General features: G+C 35.9%; 2 protein-coding genes across 4 annotated transcripts in view; one reads left to right on the forward strand and one right to left on the reverse strand.

Moving 5' to 3' along the window:
• The first annotated feature begins 1,293 nt into the window (after nt 1-1,293).
• On the forward strand, nt 1,294-8,008 carry HENMT1 (HEN methyltransferase 1). Its single transcript, XM_061465173.1, has 6 exons — nt 1,294-1,454; nt 2,369-2,481; nt 3,298-3,432; nt 3,825-4,007; nt 5,549-5,726; nt 7,591-8,008. The coding sequence occupies exons 1-6, from the start codon at nt 1,338-1,340 to the stop codon at nt 7,993-7,995; spliced, it is 1,131 nt and encodes a 376-aa protein (XP_061321157.1). The 5' UTR covers nt 1,294-1,337; the 3' UTR covers nt 7,996-8,008.
• Nucleotides 7,427-27,471, reverse strand: part of EEIG2 (EEIG family member 2) — a 35,723-nt gene continuing 15,678 nt past the window's right edge. Inside the window, exons 2-11 of one of the 3 annotated variants that reach the window (XM_061465170.1) lie at nt 25,713-25,833; nt 25,012-25,041; nt 24,411-24,527; nt 23,099-23,145; nt 19,070-19,176; nt 17,992-18,087; nt 17,272-17,452; nt 17,060-17,187; nt 16,596-16,665; nt 7,427-7,632 (exon numbers count right to left, since the gene is read on the reverse strand). In XM_061465170.1, the coding sequence (XP_061321154.1) occupies nt 7,536-7,632; nt 16,596-16,665; nt 17,060-17,187; nt 17,272-17,452; nt 17,992-18,087; nt 19,070-19,176; nt 23,099-23,145; nt 24,411-24,527; nt 25,012-25,041; nt 25,713-25,833 (994 nt within the window). In that variant the 3' untranslated portion in view covers nt 7,427-7,535. Of the gene's footprint in view, nt 7,633-14,915; nt 15,586-16,595; nt 16,666-17,059; nt 17,188-17,271; nt 17,453-17,991; nt 18,088-19,069; nt 19,177-23,098; nt 23,146-24,410; nt 24,528-25,011; nt 25,042-25,712; nt 25,834-27,471 lie in introns of those variants that run through there. The other 2 variants (XM_061465172.1, XM_061465171.1) reach the window with 2 other exon arrangements.

Genomic DNA, 27,471 nt, shown 5'->3' on the forward strand with positions numbered 1-27,471 from the left:
CTCTTCGCAGGGTAGGTGGTTGCTTCCTCGAGGTAGGGAGAGAAAATGGAGGGAGGGGTGCGGGGGAGCCTAAAGGCAAGGGCAGGGGTTGAAAGGAAAGCTATCGAGAGGCCGGGGAAGGCCAGCGTCGCTCCGCCATACACGTTGTGGCCGCTGCGGAGGGTGGCCCTTTGGAGAGACAGGAGGGCCAGCGCCGGGCTGGCGTGGCTGCCTTGAGGCAGCACTGGCGAGGGCTGAGGTAGCCGCGGCCGAGCTTGTGCAGAGTCTGGGGAGGGCCGCGGCGCAGCCTACGGGCGTGGAGCGTGTAGGGGCCTGGAGGTGGGCGCTTGCGAGCGAGCTCCTCAGCAGGCTTATTTTGCTCCTGGGGAGATGTGTGATTGTCCCGAACACTGAGGCCGCTTCTTCTTTTGATATATATATATATTTAAAATAGATTTACATTTGCATATGTAGGACCTTATGGTGTGTTCACGTTGTCCGCAGGCTCAGCCTAGTTGCTTTGGTTAGCTGAGCCTGGTGTTCATTAGAGCCGGTGGTGAGCTGGGAGTTCTGTGCCCACGGTCTTTTACTTAATGCGATTCCCGTGGGAGCTCCGTCATCGTTCATTAAGGCCTTATTTTTAAGTTTAGTGGGGGTATTTCTTGTTCAATATTTATGTGCATTGGAGTGTAGTTTTTAGTAAAAGGTGGGAGAGTTGGAATTGCACTAACGGCTGTGACTCTTACTGCCGTGTTGGATTATGTTAATTTATAAAATACAGGCACTAATAACAAGATTTAGCTCATAGTAAATCTAAAGCTGAGGCCCAGCAGAGCATTGCTTTTTGTGCTATATAGTAGTTATTCAGGTATTTTCTACTGACTGTTCCATTGTAGAAATTGTATAGAGCTGCCTGTACACAATTCTAGATACAAAGTAATTTGAGTTGCAAGATAAAGGAAATAATAGGTGAGAGGCAAGAAAGCAGGCACCTCAGTGAGAAATTACCAATTTTTCCTCTCCTGCCAAAAGAGTTAAGGAAGATGAAATAAGCTGTAGCTGTGTAAACACTAGGTAGGTATGCTGGATAGAGTGTGATAAATTATGTAACTTTGTTTAATGATTGCATGTATATATATAATGGTTCATTAAAACCTTACTTGCATCATATGTGGAGGGAGCAGCTAGTGCCTAATCTTGCTAAATGCTATGGTTTTGACGTTCTCTGGATAGAATGGGGATCAAGTCTACCTCTGCTTAATTATGAATTGCTGAAAACAGCCAACTGTAATTTCATATGTTGTAAAGTAATCTGAAAGATAAGTGTTACCTTTCTATTTCAGTATTAGGAAAATATTATGGATAAGAGCTTTAAGGAAGAAAAGTTTACAGGATTTACTAAATTTACACCTCCTTTGTACAGACAACGTTACCAGTTTGTTAAAGATTTAGTGGGGAAATACAAACCTAAGAAGGTTGGTATGTTTTGTCTTTTTATGTTAAAAATTTAAGGCAAAAAAAAAAGACATTAGGTCATTAGGTATTTCAGTAATAACCCTTATGCCCCCCAGGGCTGTTGTTTTGATACTCATTTTGAAAATTTAAGTAAGTTAAACTATATACATGGTGTTGTGTATTGTCCACTCTTTTCTAATGTGTCCATCCTCTGAAAATGCAAGAAGTTGCAGAATACCTCTGTCTTCAGGTATAGGTTTGAAAATGGTGTTAATGTCTTAAGGAGCATGCAAGAAATTTATGAGAAATACTGTAGCGGTGCATTTATGTATTCATAGATGTAGAGGTCATGGCACTGAGATCTGCTTTTAGATATAACAATGAATGTTGCATTTTTGTTTAAGTGTTTGAATTTTCTGACTTGGGATGTAAAATGTTGTGTGTGTGTAAACTTTGTTTACCTACAGGGTTAGAGGTAGGCTGAATAGAAACAACTCATGACTTGTGCATCGAGAGCTGAGCCCTCCAACCTTGACTTTGGACTGAGAAAGAACAGTGGGGTTTGGTTTGTATTCACAGTGGTTTGGATGGAGAGCAGTCCAGTGAAAAACAGTGAACATGAAAACTGCCACAGCTTTCATGCTTGAAACAATACCTTATTGTTACTCATGTGGAAGATAATCTTCAGAGTCAGTGGAATGTTCTATGTGTGCTTGCTTATAGCTGTAAAAACAGAAAGTTAATGCATTTAAAGTATCTTGTTGGGTCTTCAAAGAAATTTCAAATCCTGCTTGCAGCTGTACATTTTGGTTATGATTTTGAAATGCTTCATTTTATCATTAAAGAGTTACTTTGAAATAAATAGAAAATTTGTTATGAACGGTGAAATTATTTGGAAATGCACAGCATTGACACATTAATATCTAATTTACAGGTGGCAGATTTAGGATGTGCTGACTGCACGCTTCTTTGTATGCTGAAATTCTGCAGTTGCATTGAAGTGTTAGCTGGGGTAGATATCTGTGGAAGTGTAATGAAAGAGAAAATGTAAGCTCTTGCATTTTGTTAATTTAAGGTTTGTGTTTGGCTTGACCTGGTGGCATGTTATGTTGTTTTATGTAAAGAAAGTCAAAATAAGGGTAAATGTGGAAATACCAGCTTGGCAAATGAAGAGATATCTATTGTTGTTAGCTACATTGCACCTGTGTCCGTGCAGCTGGCTGTAGATGTGCTTAACATCACCTTACGTGGCAGAGATCCAAGTCATGGAATAGCCCTGAAGGTGTGTTGTGTACACATGGGAAATACAGCATTTGTGAAGGTACTTTACAAATTTGCATGTTATCTGAGTACCATGGAATTTGTAGAATCAGCTATGTTAGAAGAGACGTTTAAGATGATCAAGTCCAAGCATTACCCCGGGACTGCGAGGTATTACATTTCATGTTTGTGTGTTTTGTGTGATGCAGTATTTCAGAATGAAATTTGCTCATACATTTTAGTTGTTTTTATTTGGGAAAATCAGTCAATATGATTGCCTGATAATTTCCCCCAAATTCCTCTAAACTAGGTCTAGAGCTGAGCTACTGTAAAAATTACAAGCATCTTTCCAAATAGCTTGAGAGTACAGCAGAAAGTTTTGTAGGTAAAGGACAACTGCTGGATTTTCTGTCTCGCTGTAGATAGTCATAAAAAGTGTTTGTATTAGAAAGTTTTTTTGCTTTTTGTAAATCCCTGTAAAATTGTTAACCTTTTTGAGATTTGCAAGGGGTCTGTGTAAGGGGTTAGCTAGTTCAGTTGCATGCACAGTTTATCTTGCCCTAAGGTCCTTTCTGTAACATTGTATTTTCAATACCTTTGTAGGCATAGGTTGTTTCCTCTTCCTGGTGATTATTTGCAACCACGTGAAAGATCCCTAACTGTTACCTTGCATCATGGTTCAGTTGCCCATAAAGATCCTTGCATGCTTGGTTTTGACTTGGTAACGTGCATTGAACTGTGAGTATTAAGCCAACATACTAAGTTCATTAGGGCCTGGTTTGGAATTTGTCTGTATTAGAAACAGAGTTGATCAAACCTTACAATGAAGAGAGTAGCAGAGTATGTCATCTTCCAACTTGTGCTTAAATTAAGCATACTAAGAAACTGATGTGGTGCTAGCTTAATGGCAGGAAAAGATATTGATGGAAAAAGTACACAATGAAGGAGGAAATTGGCACTGTGGCTGAGTGGCAGCTTAGAGGTTTTTGTCTGTGACAATGCCACTATTGCAGTGCTAGGCTTAAAATTCTGAGGTACAGATACGGGTTTAGGGTTTTTTGACTGGTTGTTAAGAAGATTAAGATATAGTAGGGTGTTCTTAAACACATACATAAACTTATCCTTTACAGAATAGAGCACCTGGAAGAACCGGAACTGAAGGAGTTTCCTGAAGTGGTGTTTGGTTTCATGGCTCCAAGCAGGGTTGTTATCAGTACTCCAAATTCTGAATTCAACCCTTTACTTCCACGAGTGAAGTTATTCAGAGATCCAGACCACAAATTTGAATGGACACAGTTGCAGTTTCAACGCTGGTAAGCTTGCTGAATATCACAGCCACCCAGCTTTGAGTGTTCAGTAGTGCGAGAAAGGACTAGCTATGCGTTTTCAAATGGTTTGTATATGTGGTTTGGTGTCAGTGGACTTTCACACCTGATTTGGTGAAACATTTCTTTGCTGTTATAAACAGGTAAGCATATTCTGTGGGGCTTGTATTTTAAGATGGTCGTTGTCTTTCTTTGACTGTAAATAATCTGCAAAAAATGTTTAAAACTTTTATTTTTTTACTATTTTTTAAACGTTTTTGTATGCCTTAATTACAATGAATATGTTTAAAGTGTAAAGTAATAATTAACCTTTGTACATAATAATAGCCTGCTATAGAAATGCTTCCTAAAACCCCAAGGAATGTGCTCAATACGTATGCTGGTATAATCAAAGTGTTCTGTTAGTCCAGATCTTTCTGTAAGAGCATGCCAATAGATGTATCAAATATTCATAGTAGCATAGCATGTTGAATGAGGTTCAGGATAGTTTAGTGGGTCTTTGCTCAATGACAGATTCTATGCAAAGCATCTGTACAGAACAGAGGGTTGCATGAGCTGTATGTTAGTCTAGTATCAGTAGATGAAATAAAAACAGAGGGAATAGGATATATATCCTGTGTTATCATTCAGCTGTCAGGCAGTTGTGGAAGAAAATACATGGTACAGAAAGGATGCCACACCTCAGTAGCTAACTTTTAGTTATAAACAATCTTAAAAAATTTGCCCCTTAAATTAGTGGTTTTTTTTTCTGCCATAGATTTTGAAGCATGGAGTGGTTTTTGGCTATGTAGTTCTGCAAAGCTTGAGGTGTATATTTTCCCCTAAATAATGATCCTAAAACCTGCTTGCATTATTAGCTAAAGGATGAATACCTTAGAGACTGCTTATACAACCTAAAGTAAATTTAGGTTCTACTTTTGGATGCATGTGAATTAAAAAATATTGATATTGCTGAATGAGTTTTTTGGAGAATGATTTGAGTAGGTAGTACCATTTTACTTCCCTGCCCCATCGCTTTTTTCACACTGGCTAATGTGCAGTACTAGAAGATTGGTTTTCATTTAGGTGTCATGTACACTGTTGTAACCTTGATTAGGTAGATTTCATTCTTTGTGCATTTGCAACAAACCTCACTTTTCTTACCTATCAATTGGTCTCTTGTTTTGTGGTGTGTATGTCTTTTAAGAGTTCTTTTCAAATAGTTCTCTAAAATTGGTAGGTTTTAGCTTGCTTTCAGTGTATTTAAGACAGTATGTAGCTGTGAACATGCATATTCTATGCAGATACTTGAGAAATAAGTCATGTTTGGTTTCCTAAATTACCAGTACTAAATGAGTCAGGCTGGGGTAGGCATATAACTACAGCTCTGATTCAGCAGATTTTGACAGTGCCTATCTTCAGGCATGTGAATATTGCTTAAAAAAAAAAATCTGCTCAAGCATTCGGGGTCTTGCTTCTGTTAGAGAATGCATCTTTATCACATTAAAACATGAATGTTTAGTATGACCAGAATGTTTTGTGTTTCTTAGGGCTCTAGAGACTGCTAGACGCCATGGCTACTTGGTGGAATTTACTGGTGTGGGGCACCCACCAAGAGGAATGGAGTATGTTGGGTTTTGTACTCAAATAGGTGTGTTTGTTAAAAAATATCCTCAAACCAGTGTATCCACTCAGTCTGAGAAACCCACTGAAACAGTTTACAAAACCGTAAGTATTATTTTCCCCCTTTAGGAGGGTGACCAAAGGGTAAAATTCAGTATGACCTGGCTGTAAAGGTCTTCTTACTGTGGACTACTGTTACTATCCAATCTTGGCTCTGATTAACACAGTCAGATCAGAAGTCCTAAGTACATGATTTGTGTTTCTAGTTGTATAAAGGCCTTACAGTTTTAGGTTATTTGCCAAATAGCAATATGGATGATCATTCTTACATTAACATAGTGATGTCCTTAGAATGAAAATTCTCTTTCCTCCAGGCATTCTATGACAGTTAGTTTTTCCTCTAATCATATATTTACTTTCATCATGTGGTTGTTGGTGTTAACAGGTGTTTTTTTTAGGTACCTAAAAAATAAAAACCATAGTGGTGTATGTTTTGCAAAAAATGCATAGTCTTATCAAATATATTATGAGAAACAAGGCATTTCCCAGAAATTGGATTGACAGGACCTATTTTGTGTGGTTTGCCGTACTTGTTAACATTTGCTATTACACCCTATTCTCTGTATTCAGGTAGAGAGTTCTAATTTTTGTAGAGGCATGGGATCTTTCCAAGAAACCTGTTCTCTGGCTGTACACATGAAACCTTTTTGCTATTTAGTGCTAAATGGCTTTACCTTTAGATAACATGAGATAATTTTTTGTGTGTAGTCCTCTGCTGTGTGTTGCAGTGTGTCACACCAACAAAGCCCAGTGCATCTAAGTGCCATGTGGTATAAATCAAAGGGAATTTTTTTCTTTTTTGGAGGATAACGTGAAGTAACAATGCAAAAAGCAAAGTATATTGATTTGTTTCATTGGGTTGTTTTTTTCCTTGAATCTTAGAAGGCCTTAAATTACTTGTTCAGTGAACATATTCTAGTATTTCTCTTTGTTTAAAGAGTCATATGTATATTCGAGTGACTTGTGACCTGAAGTGAAATGTGAAGATAGGTGAATGTCTGTTAATAGTTTCCAAGCTATGAAGATGTTCTGTACATTTGATATTTTACCTGTCATCTACTGCCCTTAATAGAATTAAGTGGTCTGTAATGTTCATCAAACTTTGATATATGTCTAGGTGACTCACATGTACTAGAAGTTGGTTTTATTGTATTCTGTCATTATGGAGGGAATTTTGACATCGGTGTCCTTTAAGACTTTTATATCTCATCAAATGTCTAGTATCAATTTAGTTTTTATTTAAGTAATTCATGTTAATAAATCAACATTTCAAGAAATAATCAGAAAGTAAGAGGACAGAGTTATAGACTCTGGAGCTTCAGTGGTTGTGTGTTGGTATAAGGCACTTGGCACTTCCTAGTAAACTAATGGGAATAAGACTGCTTAGTTTCCTTAACTGCCTTGGAGTTAATCTCAGTGTAAAACACAGTACAAGTTCACAGATTTTGATGTTAGAGGTGGGCTTTTTTTATCAGTTTTTGCATCTGTGAGAGCATATTTAATGTTTTACTCTGGAAGCAGAATGAAAGACAGAGCTGCAATCCTGGTTTCCAGATCACAGTTCAGAAGTAGTTTAGAATCTGTGTAGATGTGGAACTGTTACCAGAGTCTTAGAATAAGCAATGTGGAAAAGAAGAGAGTGATTAAAAAGAATTGAAGAATTGCAGGTTTTCACCTTGCTTGATCTACAAGTATAGATTGAAGATATAAACCTGATTTTTTTTTTTTAAAGTTCTGTTAACCTGATTGCCATTGTAGTTGTAATACATAGTCATATTGTCTAGTGTTTCTGTTATGTGAAGATGTTTAAAGTAGTAAGCAAAACAGGATTGAATTAAAAATCATGTTCACATTTTAGAAGCTCTTTTTGACAAGCAAATATTGTTCTGTGTTGTCGTGTGCTATAAAGGTCTTCAAAGCAGTGTATCCAAGTCTTGAGGATGAGAAGTACCTGCAGAATGCAGTGGTTGGAGAAGTTATTTTCACAGCACAAATCATTAAGCAAAGTCTGCTGAACTGTTTAATGTCAGAACATGGGGAGTATAATGATGATCCTACTGAGAGAAAATCCAAATTCCAGCCTTCAGTGAACTGCTTCTCAGAAGATCTTGGAAAACTGGCTGTTGAAAAAAGCATGGAATCATTTGTCAGTGGAAATGTGGTTTATATACCTCTTGCAACAATCTTTTCTTTTCCCAGAGTAAATCAACTTTGTGGTACCTTTGAGAGGTTAAGCAAGCTTGTTGCTGGCCAGGTCACATTGAGCAGTGACGGCTCTGCTGTAATGCTCAATACTGAATATGAAGGCAGTTAAATCACAAATTTCTCATGAAGTTGTTAAAATAATGAAATACTTTTTAACTGTCAGTGAAACGGTGTGTTTTGTATGTGAACTAGAACGAAAAAATCTTTTATAAACTTTCCAGTATTCATCCATCAGCACCTCTCTCATGTAGTGAAGATGAGTGCTTCTGACAAAGATCACAGTAACTCATAAGGTTTTCAAGTAGAGCATCAGGCTAAAATCGGGGAATTAACTCCTGTGAAGAAAAAGTTTAAGTATTTCTCCTTGTTTTCTATTATCGTATTGTAGCTGTCATGACTAGATTGGTTTTGATAATCTTTTGTTAGTTCTAAGCATAGTTAATAACACAATTATATTATTGTGCTGAATAATATGACTTGGGCGTAGGTTTGACAAGTTTTTCCTGAATAAGATATAATTTTTAGATGCTGCTTTCAAGATAAGCCCATACTTGGCCTTTGTGAAAACCAGATACTGTTCTGATAAATTGGAATATGCTGCAAATGCTTCTTGTTCAGTAAATTGCATCCTTGGGAAGAGTACCATGATGTTGGATGTAAGGTTGGAATAAAAGGTAGATTTAGCCCTGTTGTTTTATCCAGGTTCTTGGTAACTGCTCCTTGGGAAATAACTTGCATCATGTAGCTTTCCAGAAGCTGAAATTAATTTATTTGAAACTGGTATCTTTGACTACTCTGTTTAAAAAGGAAACAAAAAAAAAAAACCCAAACAAAAAGTTCTGTCACTGAATGCTGACCTGGCCCCTTTGCACTTGGAAAAATTTTCTATTTCCTCATATAGCTGTTGTCTAAAAAAGTCTTAAATTCAGCAGACGTGAAAGGCAGACATGTTAGAAATAGTTGAGCTTACTGGCTTGGCTAAGGTGACTTAAGTAGAGCTGAACTGCATGTGTAATACACAGTAAGCAAATGTTAGATGATGGGCTTGTGCATCCTTCAAAATTTGTGTCTTCCTAAGATTGGCTTTTTCATACAGGAAGCAAAGCACTGCAGTTATTAAGCTTCTTTGGATACCCAGATTTTTTCACCAGTAATTTTAATACCTCTACTTAGTGTTTCTTATGAGTAAAGAGATGGTTAACTAAAAGGCCTTATTTTGTGCATGCTTCACAATGTCATTGGCAGCTTGGAATGAGCTGCTGTTATCAGAACTGGTTCCACGTTTATGAAACATGCAAGTTTCACAACTTCCTGAAAACAAATTCTGTGTAAGGGCTGTTTCTTGAATATAGGTGCATTCTACCTTCTCAGTTTTTTAATTTCCTTCTCATCATTAAGGAAAAGGTTAGACATAAAGGGAAAAGGCACCTGTAATTCTCTAAGTTGAGAAATGGTACAGAATCTGTAATAGGTTGAGAATCAGGGAAAGATCTGCAGTGCTCTGTAATTAAATGGTGTAAGAAGCAAGGGTAGACCTGATAGTGCTAGTATGTGTTAATGGCTCAGAAGTGACTTTACTATTGACTTATTGATGAATCTCCCCCAGTTACAAAGCATGAAGGGTGCATGTGCCAGGAATGAAATTCTCAGCAGTTGATGTACAGCTGTTATAAACCAGATTTATGTGAGAAATCAGGTGAGGACTGTGGTTTGATGGAAGCATCCACTCAGAAGTTAGGATTCATGTAATGGAGAAGCAGTTGTCCCATTGCCTTGAAGGCCCCACTCCCCATCTCCTGCTCCTTCCCTTCTGAATGCCCTTTGGACAGCAGTTATGAAAAAACTCAATTTAGATTTTTAAGAATTCATCTTTAATACAATATTTAGAATGGTTTTACTCTTTTTACATTGTCATATGAACTTGCCATAGTTGGTATGTTAACATAAGTGTAAAATTCAGAATTGGTAAATATTTTTAGGACACTAAGAAGTATAGTTGTTTGAGAGTTGCATTGGTTTATTATGAGAAGAGATCTCTGCAGTTCACTTTATGGTTTATTATAGTTAAAAGATTTCTTTTTTTACAATCGTACTTCTTCCTGTGTTGTTTCCTTGTGAAACATTCTATGTTTAGTGTACTTTGTAGCATGATTGATCACTTCAAAATAAGGAAAAGAGATGCTCCTCTTCTTCCATCAGATTTGGAATGATACTTGCTTTGAATTTTGTATTTGGGTAATGTCTAACTACAGGACTGTCTTGTGAACTGACAACTGCATACAAATACCTGCTTGGTTTTCCACAACAGTGTACCCTCTTTGTAGCTACACTTGGAAAATGGTTTATGTGAATATTTGATAGACTAATGTGAAGGGGCCTAAACAGTAATCCAGTTTTTAAGGGGTTCATGGGTCCTCTTCCCCTTGTTAGTTTAGTTTTTAATGATAGCTAAGCTATAGCAAATGCCAATCTTTAATGTTCTTGCTTATGCCTTTCCTGGGAGAGGTTTGAAGTCAGATTGCAGATGTTTGGCCTCATGTGTTCAATGTTTGTTAGTATACCTATGTGTTAGTATACCTATCAAACTGAAGATGCTATTACATAGCATATACAAAAGTATTATTTAGAGAATAAACATTTAAATTGAGATTGCTGTTTTTTATTGAAATAAGCTATTTTGTGTGTTAGCTTACCAGGTTTCCACTGGCTTAAATCAATGTTAAGTAAGTTTTTTGTTAAAGAACTGAACAGCTTTTTCAGGAGCAGTTAAACTGTTTCACAGGATTCACTGTGCATAGCTCTTCATTGTCAGGTTGGTCTTTTGATTAAACTATTATGTATATTTGTGAATAACCACAGTACTTATTGTCTCTCACTTCTTGCAGTTTGAAACTGACAAAAGGTGAATTCTGGTGTCTCAAATGAGCATGCTGAAAGGAAGGTAATGAAGGTGAAATGTTCTAGAATGGCTGTGACAATATCACTGACCAGGAGATGGCACACACATCTCAGGTCACCCTTAGTTTTTTCAAAACTTTAAAAACCAAATAAAGTAGAATAAAAATAAACCCACCACTACAAAAAAAAAAACCCACACACAAAATAAAACAACCCAAACAAACAAAACCACACCACTCCCCACAACCCAAAAATCCCAAAAGCAACCCCAGACCACAGAAAACCAAAAAAATAGTGCAGTACTTTGACTATAACGGGTATAACTTGATAGGTTATCATGCAAGTCAATAGGTCAAATAACTGAACAGAATGTTTCTTATCGCTGTTTTAAGTTAACAACAACAAAGTGAGGAAGTGGTATAAATAAATCCTAAAGATACTGCTTCAGTTATCTAAATAAATAAACCCCTGCAGCCTAGTGGAGAGAGCTGGAGGAGTTAATTGTCTGTCTCCACCAGAGAGTTCTCAAACACATGGATGTGGTAGCTGGTGAACCTCTGTGTTTCTGTCCTGCTGGCCATGGGTTTTCATGGTTTTAGACTCTATTTCATGCTTGTTATCTTTTTATTGGTAAGGGAGGCTTGGATCATTCAGTTACAACTGGAATTTGTGTGACTCATAATGGTTAGTTGTTGGGACTTTTTACTTGTACATAGAGTTCTGTAGTTGGGCAAAGGTTTGCTAGCATTTGCTTGGAGATTTCACATAAAAACGCCCCAAACAGTTAGTTCCTGTTTTCTAGCTTTTAACAAGGAAGCAGTAATGGGAATTGCCGGTCCCACAGAAATGTTAACAGGCATATTATGAGGTGTTTTGCTTTGGCAGATCCTGCTGTGAGGCCACACAGGGAATTGAATCAAGTAATCTGTCACAGAAACTTGCAGTGGGAAGATGAGAGGAGGCCAGAATGAGCAGTTGGGTGGGGAGAAGGCAGAGCTACTCATTTTGCTTCAAGAATTACAGAACATAACGTTTCCTATGCTAATCTTTGTCTCTGTTTTCTCATGGCAGAATGTCTATAAAATCCACTGGTGTTCAGTGACAGTATTTGAAGTACTTCATCTCTGCTTTTTTTTTTATGTAGTATCAAGGGAAAATCTTATCCCATATCACAACAATGGTTTTCCCATTGCCATATATATGCACATATATAATATGGCATATGTGTGTATGTAACATTGGTGCATAGCCTTATTTTCATTCACGAGATGTTTTCCTTCCAGACTAAAAAAATGTCTAAATGACACATTTCCTTTACAATATAAATGTCACTAAAACAGTCTGAAAGCATGGAGGTAGAAAAAGCAAAACATTTTAATAAAACCCTTAGTGATTATATTTGCAGCTGCTGGTATTCAGTGAAGTGACTAGCAGCTATGAGTATTTTATGTATATACATGTATACTTTGTGCTTCTGGAGAACTCTCCACTGTGAGATCCTAAACTGAAGTATTAGTTTGCTGATGAAATTTGCCTTTTATCCTGTAAGGAACCTGTTGATTCATAAAACCAGAAGAGAGACAACAACTACAAAAGAAATTCTGGGATATTCTGCTGAAATTTTGGAAACATTGTCTTCTTCTTTGTACTGAAAGACAGTGGAGACTAGAGTTGGTTGTATGTGGTACAGTTACTACTTTTAATCCTTGCTATATACAATGTGTTGATTATTGAACTGATCCGAGTGCCAAACAGTTTGTATTAAAATTAGCTGCAATTTTCACCAGTCTAGTTTTTTTTTTTTAAGAACAGGTGCTTACTGCAGTACAAAAAGGCTTGGTTATTTTTGAATACATTGATGAGAAAATACTCCAAATAAGTTAGATAAATAAGAAAGTAATTTACAAAGTTATACAAACTGCATAAAAAGTTAAGTAGTAGCAAGTCTGTACACTTCACTGAGGAGGATTGATTTTGTCAGGAGGGTCTATATAGAGTACCCTCACTTTCCCAAAATACTGCTAGTTGTAAAGTCTGCTTAACAATAACTTAATGCTATGCCTCACACTTTAAATTTGATTTTTCATTTGTGTAAACTGACATATCACTTTTCCTCTCTGAGAGACAGATAAATAACTATGTACTAATAACAGTGCTGTTAAATACTTTGGGGACCAGAGATGAAGTTTAGTAAGCTTCAAAGTTGAAAAGCTGTAGGGAAGCTGAGATAGAGACTAACTTCCAGTTAAATTAATAATTTTTTCATTAAAAAAGGACAGAATGAAGTAACAGATTCCAAGCTGAAGACATGAGTTTATTGAATGTCTGAGAGATTTGCATTTAAATACAGTGAAAAAAAAAACACCAATACTTCTTGAACAGTTTCCTAAATGAGTCTCCAGTATTCTTATAACACAGTTTACAAAAAAAATCCTACATCTAAATATAAAGGTTATATTCCACTTAAAATATGCACAATCAGAGAGTCACTTCATAGAGTTGTAGCTGTAAGTCAGAACAATAAATTACTAGGATACAGTTTTATTAAAGCTTGATTTCCATGTAAACTTCCATCCTATTTAAAAGATCTGCTCAGGCAAGAAAATAATTGGTTTCCAGTAAACAAAATACCCAATGTGTGGCAGTTAGCTATGTCTTTTAACATAGAATGTTAAAATCTAGGGTATGGAAATACCCTTAAGGATTGCATGAATGGCTATACAATGTTTTTTAAAAATCTGCTTTCTTCAAACTATGCCTGTTTTTCCTAGTAAACTTAAGTAAGCTACCATCTAAACTACTATTAGTTTTAATAAATTTACCACCAAGTGTAGCAGTGTTCAAGAGTGCTAAAAGCAAATAATTTATTGAAGTATCATGCATCTTTTGGCTTGCAGTAGGATTCTTTTGGTACAAAATAGTTATGTAAGAGGAAAAGAAACTATTTTCTGGGAGATATATAGTATATTAGCAGTTACGTAGTTTCTCTTTAAAATTCCTGTGGAGGACAGAAACGGATAATACCACATTTCTATTAAGAGCAGCTAAAATATAACCTTTGTATTAATTATTTTGCCCATTAAAACACTGTAAAAAGATTATAATTAACAGTAGGAAATAAAAGTATTTAAGTACCATATCTGAGAAATAGCTTATATTAATCATATTCAGTAACAGTACTCAGGCTTTAAAATCTGAAATTTCCTTACCCCCCCAACCAAAAATTGGTGTAATAATTCTTCTATGGATTTATGGAAAACTAAGCCTGCTTTTCCTAATATAATCTATTAAATATGGCCTACTTATACTTCAATGAAAGGTTGTCAAAGAGTAGATTTTTGAAACATTCAGGACTTTCAGAAATCTCCACACTATTTGTATTTTTATTCAAGCCTTACCAATAAATGAGTAATTTGCAGTTTACAATTAAGTACAGTAGCACCAAGCCTGAATGAGAACTGTCGCCTACCACATCCCTTTCAAAATGGAGTCTTTCATATTTCTTATTGAAAATTTTAAGGGAGCTTTCAGCTTTCTTGCCTGTCAGGCAAATCATTATTTGTGCAAATTTAAATACAGTACATTGACCTTAAAGTAACAGTGGACAGATAAGGAAGAAATGTTCAACAAATTTGTTGCACAGTAAGACTTTTTCAGAGTATAGAGTATGTCTACAATAAAGTGCTTCTCTTAAGTTATACCGATAATAGTATAGATGTTTACCTAGTTTTAAAGCTAAAATTGCTTAGTAAATGGTTTAATTTCCCTATACCTCCCTAATCCCGCAAGGCACATTCAACACGTAAGCAAAGCACTAACTGTGAAGGATTTAGCTACAATAAAAAGTTCTAAGTGGTAGTAAACTACTGACTAGGTTTGTAAACAGTACTATCCCATTGAATGTCAAGGTTCATGCATTATTTGAGTTTCTGTGGAAGCAGCTTTTGAAATCCAGACTTAACAATCAAGCCAGCTTTCTTGATAATACGCTACTGTGCCTTAGTATTTTATGTGAAATCCCACTTCTTTTGTCACTTGCGTGAAAACAGATGTCAAGTTTCATGCATTAAAAGCCTTTAGACTTCATTTACACTTAACAGAACTGGTCACTGCCTGTTTTAGATCTATTATGTTTTGGTTTTTGGTTTGTTTTTTTTTTCCTTTTAAATGCATGTGAAGTTCACCTCTACAGTTCAACCTTATAATGAATTTATGATCAGTACTTTTAAGAGGTTTTTGTTATGTTAAAACATAGCTATGCTATTTTGTGGAGGCCTGAACTTTGACTTAATAATGTTGACTTGATAGAAGTAGTTATGTTCTGTAAGACTAAAATGGCAGGTAGGATCAAATTGAGTAATTAATTTCTTCAGGTTCATTTAAGACCAGCTTTAAGAATCTTCTCTAGAAAAGAAGCTATGAACAAAGTACATCACCACAAATGATCTCTTGTATGAAATAATGAAATCTCATTTTATCATGCTTCTAAAAACGTTTTGCACAACTTAAAGAGCAGGCAATTCCACTAACATCAAGTGGATCTTAAAAAACAGTCCAACTACTTGCACAAGGTATACATAGCTATACATTGCCTTCATACCACAGAAGATGAAGCTCTGTGAGCAAGAGACATTCCATTTCCTTTCAAGAAAAGACCACATTGAGTTGATCTTGGCTTTGGCAACTTTTGCAACAGAACAAACACCACCAAGTTCCAATGCCAGAGCCCTGAGTTTTCCTCTTGTTTGTCATTCTAGTCTAGCGTTTTATCACCACTTGCTCATACGCTCCAGATCCTACTCTGAAAGAATGTTTGGGAAAAGTTAATTCAGTTGCAATTTAATTGGAAGCTAAACAGCAAGTGTCGCAAACCAGTGAATTCAGAGTTTAAAAAACCCCAAATAGCCACCTCCCCCCCCCCAAAAAAAAACAACGGAGCAGCTAGTACCACAATAGCTACATGTGAAGGGTGGAAAATACATGGAATTAGCATGCCTCTGAGTAACCTACAGTTTAATACATGAAAGTGTTTTGTGTTATACTGCAGTAAAAATGAATTATAAATAATCTTACTGAGAAGAAGTTATTGTTGGGCCTCTCTTTAGTTCCTTAAACATTATGCTCTGACCCCAGTCATATCATATGCTGATAATTGTCTTATATATATATATTTACACATAGACAGATAAATGTATTTAAAACAACAGTGATGGTCTTATGATAAGATACAGGAAAAATATCTCTCCTAAAACAACTACAAGAAAATAATCTGAAGCAGATAATTAAAGAAGAGAGTTTAGGGCTACCAGTAGTTGAAAGATGAACAAGACCTTGAATCAGGAATAGTGTAGTGTAGAGAAACAGAAGGAGTTGTGAGCAAAATTAAAGTGAAGAAAATCAGGCTTGTTATCAGGAGGATGTATAAAGCTGGATATTGTAAAGGCAAATGTGTAAGAAAACACTTCAGACTTTCTTCCAGCTCCAGAGAGTGATGTAGTAAGTCTGTAGAGCTAAGATTTCAAACTGGTGCCTGTTTCCTGTGTCCATACTGAAACACTGCTCAGTTCTGAAAACTTTGGAACTGAAACTCTTCAGAACCTCTGGAAGTTATAATTCTAATGCTGGCACATCAGTTCTGTTTTGGAACTAACCTATGTGCTTTGTTTTAAAGCCTGGAAATCTAGTTCTTTTGGTGCTTTTAAATGATACAGAATAGAAAGATACAATGATTAATGATGTATGTACAGAACAACTGTATAAGATGCATTTTTGTTGCGTATTATTTATGGATTGGTTGTTAATGCTACATACCTGTTAGGTAGATGATGGCTTCCAAAAGAAGTGCTTCCACCAGGGCCCACAAATAATCTTAAGCCTTCTTCTAAAATGCAGGGGAATTAACATGTTAGCTTCCTTTAATATTGCCTTAGTGAAACTACATCATTTTAAATCTACCCGTTTTGTAACTGATACACTGAGATGCAAATACTTTAAGTAATGAGGAACCAAACTTCATATGGTGTATGTTGGAGGAACTACCTTTGTAGGTAGATTTGCCCCTGCTTTTTTCCTTCTAGGCTTAAAGTAATTTTCTGCCAAAGTTACCTAAGTCATGCCTTTCAACTTCTGGGAGACAGGATAAAGGAGAAAATCTAGTGATTCATGTGCACTGTCCTTATGACTACAAGCAACAGGGACTACAAAGAGAGTGGATTTTCCTAGGGCCTGTAATGTGCTTAGGGAAACCCCCTAAGCTTCCTTATTTATTTCCATACCTTCTGCACTTGAGTCTAAACTGAAGTCTTGACTCTGGAGTATTTTTTCAACTATATCATCAGCATCAACTCTGGTAGCATCAACCCTCTTCAGCTGTGACTCCACAGAGTCTTGTTTTACAGGATGTCTGCAAAAATAAATATATTTAGGCTCTTAGAAGTGATACAGTAAATTGTACTTTACTTCTGCTAGGTAAGGCTGTCAAAGGTACCTGCAGACTTTTTCTGATGGTGCATCTTTAACAGATGTGTCGATATTAGTTACTTTTGGCTCAGACTCGTCACATGGCTCCAGAATACTTCCAATTCCTGTTGAGGTACTACCCTCTGAGGTGTTTCTCCTGTGAGAGAGTTCAGATAGACTGGATGCTCTAGAGTGACATGTGCTGTATCCTGTTGGGAAAGTGCAGGAGAGCTAGGTCAGGCATGTTCTTGAGGGCCAAGATCATTACTTATATTTTACCATCCTGAAAGCAGAATTTTTTCTTTTTTTGTAAAGACACTTCAAAAGCCTTGGAATGCATGTGCATACATCAGCTAGGCAATCCACTTTGTGTTTTGTATTCTAGCACATGCTGTTTCCTTTTTGTTCTAACTCCTGCTTCCTAACAAATATAATGACTTGGTGTCATTACTTCCACTTCAGCTTTTAGAGCTAAGTCTTCATTTCTGTGTTACTTGTTTTTACACATGGAAGAGGTAAAAATATCATTCAGATGTATCATTAATTGGATGGAGCTAAGGGAAGAAGTTGTCTCACATCTGAACAGATAATTCATTGTGCTTTTAAGAGGAAAAAATGTTACCCTCCACACACCTGAAATGCCTAGGAAAACCTTTCAACTTCAAACACATAAAGTATACTTTACTACAGTCTAGAACTATGAAAGTAAATAAACCCTAAAATTCACAACAAAATTGTTAACAGCTACCTGACAGTTTTGACTGCTGACTTGCATAGCTTGATGTTCTGGAATGTCCACATGCACCAAGTTCATCTGGGACTGAGGCACTCTTTGACGAGACATCTGCAACATGTGCAAATCAGATACTGTTATACTGTTGCTAAAGCCAGCTTTGTTGTTTCTTTGTCTGTAATTGTGATTAGACTCAAATGTCTGATTTCCCAGAAGGATTAGGGATTTGACACTGCTCTTCTACAAACCCTTTGAAGAGTCAAGTGCTGCAAAAATACCATGGATGTTAACAAATACGCATTCCTTAAAAAAAATATAGAAGTATCATGTTTCTGTCCAAGTAAAACAGAGTACCATTGGATTAGAAATATTTACATGAAATGTTACTCTAGGTTTGTCTACTGTTGACATTGAAGAGATTACCATGCTTTCCTTGGTATTATAGTAGAATGGTATGATAGATGTTTTCTGGCTGAAAAAGTAACTGTGGTTAATACAACTTAAGCTGTGTATGGTGGAAACTAATAACTAATGAGCTTTTTAAGAATCTGAAGCTTGTAAAAAAAACACAGAAAATGAAACATCTCACAAAAACAAAACCCACAAACCCCCTGCCAAATTCCAACTTGTAATAGAGTGGTTTAATGGTATTTTTTTTATAATAGTCTGAATTTCAGAGTAACCACTTCAGTTTTTAACAATACTTAGAACTTTTACCACTCAAAATTTACCACTCTAAGTTACACATATCCCGATGATTTGTAAATTGTAAATCAAGGGCCAGATTAAATGCTCACTCAAAATACAATTCCACAACAATCAAAAAATGTGTCACACAGAACATGTAATATTTAAAATGTTAAAAAGAAGGTAAACTATCAGTCAAATTTCTGATCTTTCCATTAAATAAACTGTTACAAAAGTAAAAAAGAGAGATTCCACTGATGTCATCTAGGAGAGTGTGTCTCAACAAATAACCAAAGAAGGTCCCTTTGTGGGCCAACTGTCATCATCCCTTTAAGATTTTGTACATCTCCTTGAAGCTATGAAGCCATTATAAAAGAACTGAGAAATTAAGAGCATTATTTTATACCTGCTATGCCCAGATGTACTACTTTTAAGTTTTCTCCACCTTTCCTGTCTTCATTAAGAGGTTCTGATTCTCCAGCAATTGCTATAGACATTCCTGTGGAAGGAGGCCTGTAAGAAAAAGGTGGTTAAGTTTCGTTGTACTTACGTCGTTAATTCTGCTGTAATTCCTTCAAATTGATCAGCACAGATTTTTCAAGTAAGTTGGCATAATTTATACTATGCTTCAAGTTAATATGCTTGTGACTTTTTTTTCTGAAAATACGGTACCTAGCCCCCTGTTAAAAAGATAAAAAAAGGGAAAATATAGAAATAAAATCAATCTGCTCAGCTCTCAACCCTTCAGGTTCCTTGGAAAGTCTTTTCCTTTTTTGATGGTTAATGGAGTGATATGTGCTTGTTTTCAAGTTCTTAATTATTTAAGTCTATGAACTAGGCTGATTTACATGCTAAGAATATATACAATACAGTACTTCATGGAATACATGACAAGATGGTAAGTTTAAGAAATGAAACACCATGCAACAACAGTTGGCCTGCTTGACTTGTACACTGTGATGTTCTTTGTTTTATCTCTGTTACAAGACCTGAGGAGATTCTGGGCTGCAACCCTTCCTCTCCTAATAGTGGGGCCAATGTTACCATCTCCGTGTATTCCACTCTGCATTCTACCTCCTGCAAAATAAAAAGAGCATCATGCACAACATATTTTATATTTGGTTCAGTATTTTAAAAGTTTTGTGTAATGGTTAAATGCTTGTTTCAGTTTATACCAAGACATAAAGGGATATTTTTAAATTACTAGACCTCTTAAGTTTGTGTTTTACTAGTACAAAAGAATCTAATTAGAAAATGGCAAAGTTAAAGTAACCTTCTCTTGCAAGGAAGTACAACTAAAATACGTTTCAAGATGTTACCTACCTACAGTTTTTCTAATGCTTTGTTATTTTTGACTTTGGGAACAGACTATTAGTCTGCATATAAATGGATTTTTTAAACATTTTTAGATTTGACATATTCAGTAAATATTGTCTTTGTAAAGTAACATATCACTCCTTGTGTTTTAAAGAAAAGAAAGAAAAAGTGCTTCTAGAAATACAATGCTTGTGTGACTTCCTATCTTAGTTAGGAAAGCAAGAACTGAATGCTTTCAGGGATGTCACCCCAGATCAAACACCAAGCCTCCTAAGCTGCCTCATAAAATATGTAGCTGATTTCAGTCGTGTAATTGCTTTAAGGTTTATTTTTTTTTCTTCTGTGAAGGACATCTGGATTAGATAAATTTTTTGTTCTGCTTGTGTTGAAAGTTTACTTTCCAGGAGATGGTTATATCATCAGTTTGTAAGAAAATGCCAAGTCTGGATAATTTCAGTTAGAGATTTTTTCCTAGGGAGCTAGAAAACTATTTAGGTACTAATTTGAACTCCTTCAGTACCAGCCAGTAAGAACAGGAACACATTGTTTATTAGTATGCAGGGTTAATGATTAGTTAGATGCCTTTGAGAAATTGTTTATCAGTACCAGTGATGTGTTTGTTAATAGCTCTGACTCAAAAGTAAATCAAGAGGGGCTAAATAACTAGCAACACAGAAAAGCTTTGCCCAATCAAATTCAGCTAATGCCATCTTACTATTTATTCAGTAAGCACAAGATGAGCTTTTACAGCATTCTGTTCGTTTTGAAGGTTAGGAGAGCAGAAAGGGTCTTTAATGGTGCAAGCAGACACTGAAGAGTTCCTGTGGTGAATCATCTGAGCTAGACTGATGCAAGCAGCATTCTCAGATTTCCTCAGAAACGATGGTAAGGACACAGCTACAGCAATAATGCACAAGGTCTCGAGTTGCTACTCGAGTTCTTGATTGTCCTAATTACACCAGAACCTACCTCAAACTAGCTAAAACCTACAAATCATAAGCTAATTCATACTTGTACCTGAGACTGAGTTAAGAGATCAGTGCTGCTTTTCTTGCAGCTGCAGCCTCATTTCGCTTTAATTGCAATCTTTTTAACTTAAAGAAGACTTGAATATATGTTCACTGCTACAGGTGAAGTGTGCATGAGATTGTTGTCCGTAGTCATTGGATTATTAAGAGGGACATTGATTGCTTACATTAATCTGATAAGAGATGAATTTAAAATCAGTTTATGATAATATTTTGAATAAAAACCATAATCCATACTGAAGTAAAAGCGTTTGAGTGTAGCAGTTTGTAAGCAAGCACTGTATCTTTACAATGGCAGATACCTTAGATGAAATGTAAGGTCTGAAAGTATAAAGGAAGGTTGCAAACCTATACAAAAAGTTGAGATTGACGTAACAGGAGTGAAGCTAGCAGGTTTTTTCCAGATTATTTTCCTTAAACTCATTTTTTCTTTTCAAGCTATATGTGATACTTGGAATTCTGCTTTAGATTGTTTTTGAAAGGGCCAACATGAGAACAAGGATGTTGTCTCAGACTAAAGGTCTGTCTAGCCTTGTGTCCTGTTTCTTTCAGCAGCAAACAACAGATGCTGAGAGAACATGACACAGGTAGTAACCCATCTCCTGAATATTCTTCCAGTATCTCATTTGTAAGTGCTTGAGCACTTGATGTTTTATGATGAATAGCCTGCAATAATTTTTCATTCAGGAATTTGTTTTAATTTTTTCTTGAGCTTTTAGTATTCACAACGCAAGGAGTTCCACAGCGTAATCACATATTATGGTAAGAATTTTGATTCTGTCTTCTAGTTTCAGTATAACAGTGTGGTCAATGAAGGGAACTGTAGAAAAAATTGAGTTAAACTAGAATCAAGTTTATTTTGAAGGAATTATGTAATCAACCCTTCCCTAAATATCTTGTGACAAGTAAAATACAACTAAGTTGATTTAAACATGATCTAAACAAAATTGCCATACACTGTCATGTAAAACGAGAAAAGATTGACATTGAACTGTAAAGCACATACACTTCAAAGAACCCAGTCTACCAACATTGTGAATTACAGAAAAGCAATGGCATTAAGAATCTTGGCAAGTACTGAGGAGTTTTCCACACTGCATTCATGGAAGCAGATTCTATACATATTTCTAAGCCTATCCTTAGAATTAATGGCTTTCAGGTTGTTATAAAGTATCTCTTATAATACAAATGACATGGGAGCTCTTCACTTCCTACTGATTAGGATACTTAAGTCATGGTTAGCAGTAGCCACTGGCACTGTTTCAGCGTAGCTATCCACTCAGCTTAGGTGTCCCGTAACAAAATGGCCCATTAGAAAGAAAGCAACAATTTCATCTTACTCATGACTAGGTTTTTCCTTAGCCTGCACAGTTTGTCTGTTCTGTGGTTAGTTATGGAAGCTAACATGCTCTGGCGAAAATATATCATTTCATTAACTATAGATTAAGGACAATGAGGCCAAAGGATCCTGAATACATCGCTCTGTATTTTCCTAGCTACCTCTCCCCTCAGATGTTACCTCTTGCATCTTTTACTAAGTTGCATAATGTCTTTGCTAACAGAGAAATATCTGTAAGTGTTTTCTCTTGTACTAACTCATATCACACTTCTGGTTTTGGGTTTGGGTTTGGTGGGTTTTTCTAGTTCTTATTTTGTTTTGGTTTTTTTGTTTATAAATCTTTTAAAATCACCTGAGACTTGTGAATAAAAGGTATAAAAGCACATTTTCCAAACACAAGTATTAATCAAATCACCCCATACCAAGAATAATTATATAACCTCACAGCAGGAACAGTTTCCTATATGGTTTTTGTTTTCATTATTTATTTATTTACAGGTTTGCAGGCTAGTATTGTTTGCTAGAAAATATACTAAGTATTCAGCAGCAAGGAGAATTATGAGACTTCTACTGTTATTTTTGCCATGTTAGCCATTATTCAGCTACCATCCCATTTGTTTCTAACTTTTTTTTTTTGTTAATATTGTTGTCAGATTGGAAAGATTTATAAATGCAACTTAGAAGTGTAATTCTGAACATGGAATGTATGACCAAAACACTATCCCGCACAGATTTTTTTTTTTAAACTTACGTTTTAAAGCATGGGTCTCCAGACATTAGCTGCATATTGATCAAAACCTACACATGAATAAAACAAAAACCCACTGTAAGAAGAGAAATGGAGTTGGTCTCTGATACATGGTCATGTCACTACCTTACACTTGCCACAAATCTTACATGTAATTAAAACAAAATGACATCTTCACATATGCAAGTAAATACACGTATGCAAAAAAGCTAGCTTTTTTTTCCTAGTACACATGCAGACAACACAAAATGACATTTAAGGTAACATAGTTACATGTACAAGATTCTGCAAAAGATACATAGATCAAGAAGACTCTTAGAATCATTAATAGTTAAGATGGCTTTAATTAATTAATTAAGCTTAAAATGGCTTTAAGGGAAAAAATAAAGAGACAGGAAATCTAAAAGATTAATGAGCAAACAGAATATTGTTTAAAATAGTGGGTGCTGAATTATGTTCTTTGCCGAGAGTGTTTAGCAAACAGCTAGCATACAAGAGCTGGTTGTGCTAACACCAGAGGTAAATAAAACCACAAAAGGGTAAATAATGCTGTAGGACAACAATTCAGTGAGCAGGCTTGCTAGCTGGGTCAAAGCCATCAATTAAAAAGTTTTCTTTTTAAAGTCTGTCTTTAAGAAATCACATAGTCCATGCTTAAACAGTGTGTTCAGTAGTGTCAGAAATTAATCCTAGTGTCTTGGAAATTTTTTTTATTCACTTTTTTATTATTTTTTTTATTCACTTGTAACATTCTGTATGTAATGATTTTGAGGTTTATGCAGCTTACTCCATTTTTTATACTCCTTGGATTAATGGGAGAGAACGGCAGGGTGGGTTTCTTGCAACAATGCTCCCCAATTATTACTTTCATTACTATCAAACAGAAAAGGGGAAGTTCCAGAAGACATTGAGGTGTTGAAGCTGGCTTATACATAAATAAGCCAATTAGGAGATTCACTCTTATAAAGCTGCACAGGAAGTTGTCCAGTCTTAAAGATATAATCACTATACATAGATATGAATGTATTAACTTTTTCATCATACTTTCCTATTCCTTTGTTCGATTCCTGTTAGACTATGAATACCGTTTGAAAGCTTTTCTTTTACAGCTATCCAACTCTTTTACAAAGAATAGGACAAATCCTGTTTTGACTGCATGGATTTTAATGATTCTTTCTAAACAGTGCTGATGTTTTTACTTTAAATAGCATTCCTTCTAGAAAGAGGTTCACCAAATATGCTTTACATTTCATTGTGTTTAATAATATTTGTTCTCTGCTTTATTAGTTTAAGTATCATAAAGAAAACAAATTACTTTGAGAATGGAGTTATCCTGTCTTGTATTTTTGGTATCATAACCTTCCAGTAAACATCGACGAGTGGTATTTCCTGATCCAGCAAACTCTGCAAGATTTAGGTCTGCAAATCCCAGCTGTTAAAAGAAAATGACAAAATTAGTAGTAAGCATATTACTTGTACTTGTTGCATGCACAGCATTGAGTACCACCAACAGCAGTTTCTCTCAGATATGAAAAAGAGGATACCCTTTAATGGGAGTGGCCCAAGGCAAAAAGCCTTGGCTCTTTGAGAGTGTGAAATTCTGCATAATTCTGTTTTCAGTCTCAAGAAAGAAAAAGAACGAGAGTTTTCTGTATTTGTAAAAGTAAACAGATGCAGAAGGGTTTACTTTTATCAACTCTTTTAACATACTAAATTGAAAGAAAAAAGCATTCTGGTGGTATAATATTTATTTATTAAACACACTGATCAAGAGTTTCAACACCACTGTGTCACTATAATGCACATAATGAAATCATGGGTTATTGGAGTAGTATTCTGGAATTACTTTAGAAGGACATAAAATTACAAGAAAGAAAAGGTAATTAATGGGTAAAATTAGATACATCTCAATTTACCTTTGCATATGCCTTTCCTCCTTTTAACTCCTAGGAAAAAAGAGAAATGCCGTTAAGCTATTAAACATACTGACTGGGTTTTTTGTTTGTTTTGGGTTTTCTTATTTTTTTTTAAGAAAAGCAAAAACTAATCTTAATTTTAAAATAGCTCAACACACATTTGCTAGGCTGTGCTGCTGTCATTTAGAACTTAGTGTTAATAATGTTCTCTGTGCAGGCCAGCAGGAGACTGTCATCTTGCGGAGAGGCAGAAGGATGAGTGCCTGATGCCAGCCAGTATTTGGCTCTTGCAAAGTCTAGCCCCAAAAGTAGGATGTGCTGCATTAAAAATTCTTAGCATAGTTCAAGACTTCTAAGTTTACTGCTGAAGTATCTTCAGGATATCTTAAGTAAATTTAGGATAGATACTTCTCACCCTTCTTAGAAGTATCTATCAAGGGCTAACTTTATAAAGACTGATGAGTGATGACTTCGCTATCCTGCTGGAATAAGTGTTTCTTTCCATAAGAAAAAGAAATGCAATTAATTAGTCAAACTATGGTAATTAATAAGATTACTATGAAATTTCTACTAGAAGAATACCTGACATGGTTGCAGCTAAAATTTACTTTATGAAATTTATCAGACATTTAAAAGTTAAACCAAAACAAGTAAAGAAAGAACAGGAAAAAAGGAGAGAAGGGAAAAGAAAGGCTACTTACCTTCCTTACAGACACCCTGCAAATGCAAGTATCCAAAATCCCTGTTGTGGCACTGGCACTGATTTTACACATAAATAAGAACTTTTTCTTCCAGCGGACACAGTTTGCCTGTACTACTTCCCTGCAAAAAGAGAACATGTTTCATATTACTTGCACATACATTCAGGACCATAAAATAAAATAGGACAGCTCAAGAACAAACACTGGTTGTAGAGTAGTCATGTCATGCAAAATCAGTTCATGGTCTGAATCATCATTCTGCATTCTTCTCTTTGTGTAGCAAGACTAATAATTGTTTCAAACCTTGACCACAGTAGAAGACCTACAGAAAAATTCAATAGCCAGTGCTTTTGCAAATGAATGGGATCATGATTTCTCCAGTTTGCTTCAGGTGAGTGAAGTTTTCTTGAACATTAGCTCCCAAGCACTGTCTTCCAAGCTGCTGAGCTTTGGAAAGTGCTCAAGATACTGTATTTGACAAGTGTTTGCTCAATACAGAGAAAGAGATATAAGCAGAACCAGGTAAATTTGAGGCCTGGAAAAGTACAAAGGAGATGATGTACTGTAACCAGATAGAAATTCATGCACTTGGGACAAACAGGAATTTCAGGTACATACTAGGACCTTGCTGTTTGAGAGCAAAATAAGACAACTAATATCTGAATGTATTTGGTTATCACAGGAGGATTACAACATGATAGTATCATGTAGCTGAGAAAAGGCAAAATGGAAGATGCTTTCAGCCACATTGATATTATTTTATAAGGTGCAAATGGAACACATTATTCTGCTTGAGTAAATCTGGTTGAGCAAGAACAGACTCAAAAATGAATGGGTACAGGGAAGACAACTAGAAAACTCCTGTACCTTATGAGAATAAATTATGTATAATAAAAATACACTAGTGATTCCAACACTTTAGAGACCAAGTAACATTAGTCACATACAAAGTGGTTAGGACCAAAATAAGGCATAAACAAACACCCATTTAAAACTGAAAATTACAAGGTCTTACACCACAAAGCAAGTTTCTAGAACAGTCTTTCAATAAGTGAAGTAGGAGCAAAAAAATTTTATGGTGTTTAAAGACAAGGTTTGTCAGTTTGTCAATAACAGGAGACAAGGACTGTGATTCTGAGGGACCTCCCTCAGTGATCAGAAGCTCTTGTCTAGTCCCGCGTTCCTAAACTCGGAACTGTGGAGAAATTGTCATAATTTCTTCTACCACTGTAGTCATTTGAGTACAGTCTTCACATATTAGGGCAATATTTGTCCTTTTTCTGCCATTTTTTCTAGTAGATACATTACTGTGTTTTGTATTAACTTCTTAGAGCATCTTATTATTGAAGAGCCAGTTTGACATCTTTAACAGAGGCAGGATTCTCCACATGAGCAGGAGTCAGAGTTTACCACATGTATGGAGAAATGATGAATTGCAAGGCTCACACAGAAGCTCTGAATTGTTGTGCTGGTGAGACTGCCAGCTACACTGCTCACAGGCACTGTAACTTCCTAAGGTAGGAGTAAACTAGCCTGTTTGCAATGAGTCAGTTTAATGACCACAACAGAGTAACGGATTCTGATGACACAACACTGAGTCATATTCCAGCATGTGACTGAAAGGAACAGGCTCTGTACACCATGAGCTACCTTTTATCCGTTGTGTTTTACGTTGTAAACTTTCCTGTGCCTTGGAAAAAAAAAAATTCAAACCCCAAACTGCCAGTGTATGAGTTTTTTAAATCCAAAGTAGAACTGG

The sequence above is a fragment of the Pezoporus flaviventris genome, unplaced genomic scaffold, assembly GCF_033815535.1.
Source record: "Pezoporus flaviventris isolate CSIRO_AGI_PZ_B2104156 unplaced genomic scaffold, CSIRO_AGI_Pfla_v1 ptg000040l, whole genome shotgun sequence".
NCBI lineage: Eukaryota > Metazoa > Chordata > Aves > Psittaciformes > Psittacidae > Pezoporus > Pezoporus flaviventris.